Genomic DNA, 9,098 nt, shown 5'->3' on the forward strand with positions numbered 1-9,098 from the left:
GGAGTAGATTATCCAAGCTGTGTGTGTGTGTAGAAAGATTTTCTCTTACTGTAAACTGTAAGTCAACAAATCAGCCTCACATTGATCTCACTGTAGCCAAATCCTGATGTTCCTCTGTGTAAAGTCAGCATCCTCTTGCCGCAGGAAACACAACTCTTGGATACCCGTTTAAACGGATTTGCTCCTCAGCAAATCAGCATGCTTTTCAGTGAAAATTGGTCTAAAAACACATAAATAATTACCCTTAATTAAATCCTAATGTATTGTCCTCCTTTTTTATTTCTTCTCTTTGTCTTCTTCGGCACAGCAACAGGCCAACCTGATCCCAGGCTTGAACCTTAACGCTCTGGGAATCTTCTCCTCTGGTCTGCCGGTTCTGCCCCCTGCTGCTGGACCATGTGGTGCAGTGCCCCCTGCGGCACCAGCAGGATACAACCCATTCTTAGTGAGTACGCTCTTTTTTAACCTATTTAAACAGTTGTAAAAGGGGGTGAAAAAAGATTCTAAAAATGTTTCTTTACCGCTGTTGGTTTAACCTTCCACTAAAGCACTTTTTTTGAAAAACAAAACAAAAAAACAACACAATGTTGACTCAGGTCTTCCTTCATGATGTTGTAGACAGTTTTAAAAAGCCAGAATTCCCCCATCTTCTCCAGAGATGAGTCAGTTTGTCTGTAAAACAAAGTCTCCACTCATTGCCTGACGAGGTCAAGCCAAAGTGGTGTGAGACAGTGTGTGAGAATGTGTTTGCGTGCTTAGTAGTCAAGAAAGTTTGTGTGATTCACTGTGAGTTTATGCCCTGAAATTCCTCCTAATAAGAGTTTGAGTTGAGTATGTGCATGAGTCTGTAAGTGTGTGTGTGTGTGTGTGTGTGTGTGTGTGTGTGCCATCTGATCGGTCTTCTTGTCACTTCACTTTCAGAGTCACTCTTCACATCTCAGTGGCCTGTACGGGGTTCCTCCAGCAAGTGCCGTCACCCACCAGCACTCAGTATGTTCCCTGAAATCTGCACTACAGTCAATGTTGCCTTGGTGATCGGAGACCTTGACCACTAATTTATTGTTTAAGCTAGTAAAATATTTTAATAGTTGATGGCATATTTTTTTCCACACAAGAAGCTTAGGAAAAACCTCAAGTTTAGGATGTGGCCGTTTTCTAAGTTGTCTGTCTTATGCTATACATGGGAGGGACTGCCACAGTATAAAGAAAAAGAGGACTAATGGACAGGGAGACATAAATAAGAGACCACGACAACCTTTCACTATGTTGAACAGTGGATCTGGCATTCCGGTGTACCATTACCCAGTCACCAGAACACCACAAATATTTCTGGAAGGAGACTTTTTTGCCCAGAGTTGTCCTGTGGCTCATGAAGAATTGACTCTATAAACCTCGAGTACATGAGTGTTACCATGCTGAGGAAAACAAAAACATAGGGCAACTATCGGCCCTAATAGGAAATATTCCGTTCAGACTTAGCCTGAGCGGGATGTTTAGCCAAAGAGAAAACCCAAAAAGAGAGCTCAATTTTTATGTATGTATGTGGTGTCATCGTTGTCAATATGCCATGTTTAAAATATATTGTTGTCTCTTTTTTCAGCAACAGGCTCCAGAACAGGAGGTTGTCTACCTCTTTATTCCAACTCAGGCAGTCGGGGCCCTGATCGGCAAGAAGGGCCAGCACATCAAACAACTCGCCCACTTTGCTGGAGCTTCCATCAAGGTGGGTCTGTCGGCATGAATAGAGCATTGACTTCAAATAGGAGAGTGGGGAGAGGAAAGAGGTGGTCAAACCGTCTCTGAGCAACGTGCATCACATTCTTCGAAGCTTCACAGTAAGCGTTAAGGTGACGTTAACAAGTTGACAGTCAGTGCTGCTTGAGTCAGCAGCATGTCATGGACCACAGCTGAGGGTGTTAGTTAATTATGGTCAAAACAAGGAGATGACTATTGAGCTGAGCATTTCAGAAATCCCCTCAAGCCCCATCTGGAGTGGTGAGACAGCTGGTCAATGAATTCTCATAACGTAATCTTAAACTATTTATTAGTAGTATTCAGATTTTTCAGATGATTCAGTGGCCACATACATTGAATGACCACAGAGCAAGATGACCAGCTTTTGGACACATATTGTCCTTATTTATCTCTGTGTGTGTGTGTGTGTGTGTGTGTGTGTGTGTGTGTGTGTGTGTGTGTGTGTGTGTGTGTGTGTGTGTGTGTGTGTCAGATTGCCCCAGCTGACACCCCAGATGTTACTGAGAGGATGGTTATCATTACTGGAACACCAGAGGCCCAGTTTAAGGTAAAAACAGACAGATTTTTTGAGGATAAAATTGTTACTTAAAATTATTATTTAATTTGTCCTATATTATAGTAAACAGCCGTGAATCACTGTGTGTCCCCCATTTTCCCCAGTCTCTCCTTGTCTCATTCCCTCCTCTGTATTCCTAGGCTCAAGGTCGGATATTTGGAAAGCTGAAAGAGGAGAACTTCTTCTCAGCAAAGGAAGAGGTCAAACTGGAGACGCACATCAAGGTTCCCTCAACTGCAGCTGGCAGGGTTATCGGTAAAGGCGGCAAGACGGTGAGTGGATGCCTAACTGATTTATTGGGATGGAAAAAAACAGCACATAAGCATCACATAGCACCTGGTTTGCTTGGTTTCATCAAAGTGTTATGTCTTGGAAGTGGCGTTAGAGTTTAAATTTAAGGCAAGAGTCTGTTTTCTAGGTAAATGAGCTGCAGAACCTTACAAGTGCTGAGGTCATCGTACCGCGGGACCAAACTCCAGACGAGAACGACGAGGTCTTTGTGAAAATCACCGGGCATTTCTTTGCCAGCCAGGTATGCAGAACAAGGTTTAATAGTTTAATTTCCAAACATCTTGAATTTAATTTTGTCCAAGCTTAAAGATAACTTATTTAAATCAAACCAGAGTTTTAATTTATTCATTTCATTAGAGACCATATCCAGTCTCTGCTGCAAGTTATCCCCACAACCAAAAATATTTGTGTCATCTGCAAAAAACTGTAAATTTTAGTACATTTGATAATTCAAAAATGTCATTTAAGTAAAGCATAAACAATTTTGGGCCTAAAACTGACCCCTGTGGAACACCAAAGGAAATACTAAGACTCACTGACCGGTGATTGCCCATTTGAACAAACTGACTCCTGTTCTCAATATAATCTTTTATCCAGCTAAAGGCCACACCTCTTATTCCATAACTATCCAATTTTTCCCTACTGCATAGTTTTTATTTTCAATACAATTTAATAATCTGTCAACTAACTCAATTGCCATAGATGTTGACCTACCGCATCTGAATCCATACTGACTGTCCATTAGTAAATTGTTTCTGTCAATTAAATTATCTAGTCTTGTGAAAAATAGTTTTTCCAGTATTTATGAGAATTGAGAAAGCGGAGATATTGGTCTATAGTTATTGAAAATATGTAAATCCCCAGATTTATACAATGGGATGACTTTAGCTACTTTCATCTTATCAGGAAATATCCCTGTTTCATATGATAAATTATAAAAAGTATGATAGTGGGTCAACTATCCAGTCTATTACTTTTTTTACTGGAGACATATCGATGTCATCACAATCTTTAGAAGTTTTCTTATTGCATTTATTTACAATTTCTTTCTTAATTTCCCTGCCTTCTACCGTTCCCAAAAACAATGAACATGGGTCATTTTTCGCGTGGTCCATCGCAGAGTAATTTGTCCCTGTGTAATTTATATCTTTGGCCAGATTAGTAATATGTCAACCACAGCATTCATATTTGTCCACATTTTCTCATTATTATTGAAGTTTTCCAGATAGTTAAATTTCTTAAGTCCTTTTGTAATAATGGTATTTATTGTATTCCATGTTCCTTTAAGGTTATCTATGTTATTTTTTAGTAATTTATTATAATAATCCTTTTTACATACCATCATTACGGTAGTCAATTTGTTTTTATAGTTCTTATATTTTAACTCTGACTCTTTTGTTCTATATTTTATGAAATTCCTTTAAAGGGTGTTCTGTTTTACTAGCATTTTGAATTCCTTTGGACATCCAGGGTGATTCTGAATATTTTCTTTTATTACAATATTGTTTTAGATACATTTTACATGTAGGGTTTAACTAAATCGATTTACAAAATAGGATTTTAATGGGATTTATTTTCACATTTTTTAACATTGTGCTGGTCCTTCCTTTTACATTGGTCCATTATTTTCATATGCACACATTGTAACTTATCAATTAACACCCCGTCCTGCATGTGATGTCTCTACCACAGACTGCACAGAGGAAGATCCGGGAGATCATTCAGCAGGTCAAACAGCAGGAACAGAAACACCAGCAGGGCGCCGCTGTGTCACCGCACTACTCCAAGTGACCAGCAGGGTGGCTCCAGCAGGCTCCAGCCAATGAATGTAGCCCTCCCAAATGGACAGAGACCTACCCAGACAAAGGCCAAGGCCAAGGGGGACATGCAGGGCAGACCAGCAGCACCGGGATCAAAACCAAAGAACTTCACGAGGGGGGAAACAAGTGAGAGCCAAAGGCTGAGGGCATTGTGTGCACTGCCAGCCCTGTGAGAGCAGATAGAGTGGTAGAAACCATACTGATATAATATAACAAAAAAGACCAAAAAAAATCTATGAGAAAGGTGGAAATGTCAGAGAATTTGGGAACTGTTGTCTTCACAGTTAAAAAGGTAAACAGGAATTAGTATGTTGCCCTGCATAACGTTATCTCTTTAGCTGGATTAACATAGGCCTAACAAACTGATAAAGCAACTGTATTAACACAAGCGTAAACGAGGCATTGTGATTGATATTTTGGGTTAAACGAGAGTGAGTGACAATGGACACCTTCTCTCTCAAGAGTTTAAGATTTTCAGATTGCAAGATTAAATTTCATTAGCAGTATTAACACAGAGTAGAAAATTATATAGATACACACTGAGAGTATGCACTGTTATTTTTCTACTGAAATGACAGTAGGCTACAGTGTGGGGTAGTTTTTATTGTTTGCTTGTTCCAGAGATTGATTGGGCTGTAACAGCCACAAAAAGCAGTTTCCCTTATTTGTTCACATTATAGGCCACTGAAATCAAAAAGAAAACCCCCTATAAGTAAATATGGTGAATGGTTCTGAGTCTTTGTAACAAGCCTGTGTGTGCCAATGCAAAAGATAACGTCCCTTTGAAATGTCTCTCAACATTCATTTAACGCTTCACTTCTTTTTTTGTGCTTATTTGTGCTTCACTTTCTCATCACTTTCTCTCATCTGGCATGTGTTTTTTTAAATAGGATAAAAATATTTGTTAGTCAAGAAAGACTTTTTTCCCCCCATTTGATAACATTGAACTGACTGCCGCTTTCACTCAACAGAGATTAAATGCATCAGAGGAAGTTACACCAGTAAAGTGGCATCACTCTCCCATACTGTACAGTAGACTATATCTACTACATCCGTGCTTTTTGTCCTGATATAAAACAAAATCTACACGTATATGTCTCAACAGACATTCTTGGCGATCAGAGCAAACAAATTGGTGAACCTTTGCTTTTTAACAGGTGAACAGTCATTTTGAATGTGCACCGCCACACGCTTGGCCTTATCAGGACATCTCAAGGGCCAGGAAAAAATTTGAGTTGAAGGCCCAGAAAGGGGATGTGAGTTTAGGGGAGGGTGGGGTGGGAGGGTGCAGACTCATGGTGTGTGGAGTGGCAGTGAGTACAAGTTTTAGGGTTAGAGGGTGGAGGGTGGTTTGGGTGAGGGGGTTTATGGGGAGGCACTGTATGACCTGTGGTACACACACAACTGCAAACGTGACCGCAGCCGCGTTTGGCTTTAACCCTCTCTTGTCAGGGAGCTTCCTAAAGCAGCATGACAGCTGTGAATGTACGATATGCAGGATTTTTAGAATTATCACCCCTGCTGTGTCCAGAAGCAAGCCAGGCCAGAGGCACAGATTTCATTGCCACTCTCGCTCTTTTCTTTAAACTTTTCATTTGTATTCTTTTTACTTTGGCATGCTGGCCGAATGCTCTGTGGGTGTGCTGGACACGCAGGTCCTGGTGTCCCTTTGTGCTTTACTTTGGAGACCATGAGAGCTTGTTGCCTTATTTGTCAACTTTCAGACATCAACCATCAGCTTCATCTTCCAGACGCAAGGTTATTGCCAATACGCACAGCTTCCTCTGTGTGCGTGTGCGTGTGCGCATGTGTGTGTGTATATATATATATATAAAAAGAGAGAGTAATATTTATAAATCTATTTTTTTCCTATTTTGTGATGAGAGCTATTGATAAGAAACTCAAAGAAAACAAAGTCCTTTTCTTTTTTTCCTCAGTGGGACACTGCCATATTATTTTGAAGGGAAGTGTTTATTTTCTTGAAAACTAGACTATGAATAATAATATAAATAAAAACCTGAAAAATTAGGAGAACAGTAAAAGTGAACCACCGCGTTAACTTTGGTCAGGATGTGAACAGTGCGCATGTCAGTATTGTGATCTACCTCAGGCTTCAGGGTACCTCAGTCCAATCTTTCATTTCCCCTTTTCCACATTTTGTATGCCTTGTTAACTGATCATTTTGAGCATTTTTAATTTTCTTTTTTAATGAAAAAAAAAAGAATCTATAGTAATCTCTAAACTCTTCAGGTCCAGCCGACTAGTGAAACTTTGTAAACTGTAGTCAACTCTGTTGGACTGTCTGCCTGGATGCCATACAACCTCTTAATGATACACGTCAAAAGGATTTCCAAGTACATTTTGGCTAGAAAGGAATGAAGAGCAGGATCTAAGGGGTACATACTTGCCAGAAGTGGTTCTGAATGTGGATGTTGTGTACTGATTTCACCATCAAAGAATGAAAAAAAGATACAAATCAGTTGATAGAAACAGAAACTAACCAACTGTACCTCCAGGTTTTTTAGACTTTTAAAAAAACAATGAAGTTTATTCACGTGTGATTTTTTTTTTAACAACCCAATTCAATCTTACCAGCTCTATTTGATAACAGCATACTCTGGGGTTGATTTGAAGAAAACACAAAGCTGCAAAAATACACTGACGGGACTCTTGAACATGGTGTAAAAACCCTAGTCTTCTGTGTAGAATGTAGTACAACTCTAGTCGTTGAAGTGTCACTGTGTACGACAAGATAACTGTATATCTGTAAACATGTACAATAGAGTCACACATAAATGCATTGTTTTCTGTCTCTCTAGAACACTTATCAGTCTGCACCTGCGTTGTGAGAGATTATGGGAGAAGTTTAGAGCGTCACAGCTTCCCTCAAAACGGACCTCTAAATGGTTTTCTCATCAATCTACCGAGTTTTTGTTTTGTGCTGTACATTTCAGAATTACCTCTCAGAATCCAAGGCTGACTTTAGTTACTAAAACCAATGTAGGGCAAAAGAATTAAATAAATGAATGATATAGTGAAAGTTAGTGTTTGTCTTTGGAGTTCTTTTAACTGTTGAGAGCTCATTTTTAATTTTTTTGAGGGTATATATCTATATATCTATATGTATACATAGATATATACATATATATATTATTCAAATATAACATAAAAGGTCTATCAAACTCACTCAATGCCTGAGGCTGTTTCAGCAAGCCTCCCCACAGCTGGTATAGTACCTCATACTGATAATGATAGAGCTCACCAGACCTGATTCAAATACCCAGACCTTACCCACTTACACAAATGCAGTATGGTGCTTCTACTCCAGCGCGTGACTCCTGTGGTGGTCTGTCGTGGAGCATGTCGTGGAGAAAAAAAATGGCTTTTCATGGTAGCACTGGAAGTTGTAGTTTGTCACTCATGGTTTGTTTGACCTGTTAGGAGTAGCTTTTTAGAGCAATTTTGAAGTTGACACTCTTTTTTTACATTGCAGAGGACTCTTCAGACCTCTGTCTCTCTTGTGTGTTTGGCTCTTTACACAGTAAGTGCAGGTTTCCCTCCAGCTGGTTCGGTATCACTGTGGTGTTGTCAGCACAGCGTCCTGGTTGTTGGGACATCTGTAAACCGACCGCAATCTGAGGTGAAACTTGTCAAGATGATAGTAACCTTTTTTTAATTATTTCCAAGGATTGGTGTTTCTAGGTTTTGTGGGGTGTTGCTAGACATTAATATTCAGTACCAGAAAACCACAATTACACACATCACTGAGGGTGTACTGTGTTGCTAGTCATATCACATGTTAGTTGCATAGTTTAGGCTTTTTTTCTGTTGATCTGGTGTTCTTGTCATTTACACTGATTTAATAATGTAGTTTGGAGCAGTAGCTGCAATTCTTTGCTTTAATATTCATTCCTGTTAGATCACTACAAATAATACTAGCTGTTAAATTACGGTTGAAAAAAATATCCTAGCTCAGAGATTGAACAGATTTGGGAATCAGAATTGCAAAATAACTGTCTGCCTTTGCAAATGAACTGAAAAATAGGGCATTTAAAACCATCCAAAAATTATAGGTTAGCTGAGGAAGGATTTACTAAAGTCTGGTTGGATGTATGCAGAACCACAGCAGTGTTTTTGTCATGTCTTGTTGTTAAATGGGAAAATACAAAGCATTGCATGAAACTGTTGTAAGAGATCCAGTATGTACACTTCATATTGCACTAGACTTTCAGTAGTGGTTTTACATGGATCCATTTCTTAACTGCATTTCACCATTTAGGAGATTCCTTTTGTTTCCATAGTAGGTCACAACCCTCAAGTCCTGCATTTCCCATGGGCAAAAAGGTCCCAAACATCTAAAACTTATTGTGATTGTGCACTGCACAGACATATGATCCATTTTTAATCCATCTCATGGATCCATGCCTTTCTGGTAACAGCCATGCTGTTGTTTTGAGCTGTGAGTGAACTGTATTGCTGAGCAACCTGGATCTGAGCAATAAAGAATATTTGGAGAAAAAAAAAACTTTTTTTTTTCCCCCCCACATAAAATGAAAAAGGTTTCACATTGATTGTGATCTGATACACCACAAATGTACATTACATGTTTACATCTTTGAAGAAACAGAAAGCTGATGGAACATTTAACATCATTCAACCCACATGAAGAAAGCGTT

At 39.3% G+C, this 9,098-nt stretch overlaps 1 protein-coding gene across 3 annotated transcripts in view; it reads left to right on the forward strand.

Annotated features, from left to right (window-relative positions):
• igf2bp2a (insulin-like growth factor 2 mRNA binding protein 2a) overlaps window positions 1-5,499 on the forward strand; it is a 57,063-nt gene extending 51,564 nt beyond the window's left edge. For all 3 annotated transcript variants that reach the window (XM_032530095.1, XM_032530096.1, XM_032530097.1), the window contains 7 exons: window positions 308-445; window positions 922-990; window positions 1,601-1,723; window positions 2,228-2,302; window positions 2,452-2,583; window positions 2,730-2,843; window positions 4,295-5,499. In XM_032530095.1, coding sequence (XP_032385986.1) covers window positions 308-445; window positions 922-990; window positions 1,601-1,723; window positions 2,228-2,302; window positions 2,452-2,583; window positions 2,730-2,843; window positions 4,295-4,393 — 750 coding nt within the window. In that variant the 3' untranslated portion in view covers window positions 4,394-5,499. The remainder of the gene's footprint in view (window positions 1-307; window positions 446-921; window positions 991-1,600; window positions 1,724-2,227; window positions 2,303-2,451; window positions 2,584-2,729; window positions 2,844-4,294) is intronic.
• Window positions 5,500-9,098: the final 3,599 nt, after the last annotated feature.

Source organism: Etheostoma spectabile, chromosome 11 (assembly GCF_008692095.1).
Source record: "Etheostoma spectabile isolate EspeVRDwgs_2016 chromosome 11, UIUC_Espe_1.0, whole genome shotgun sequence".
NCBI lineage: Eukaryota > Metazoa > Chordata > Actinopteri > Perciformes > Percidae > Etheostoma > Etheostoma spectabile.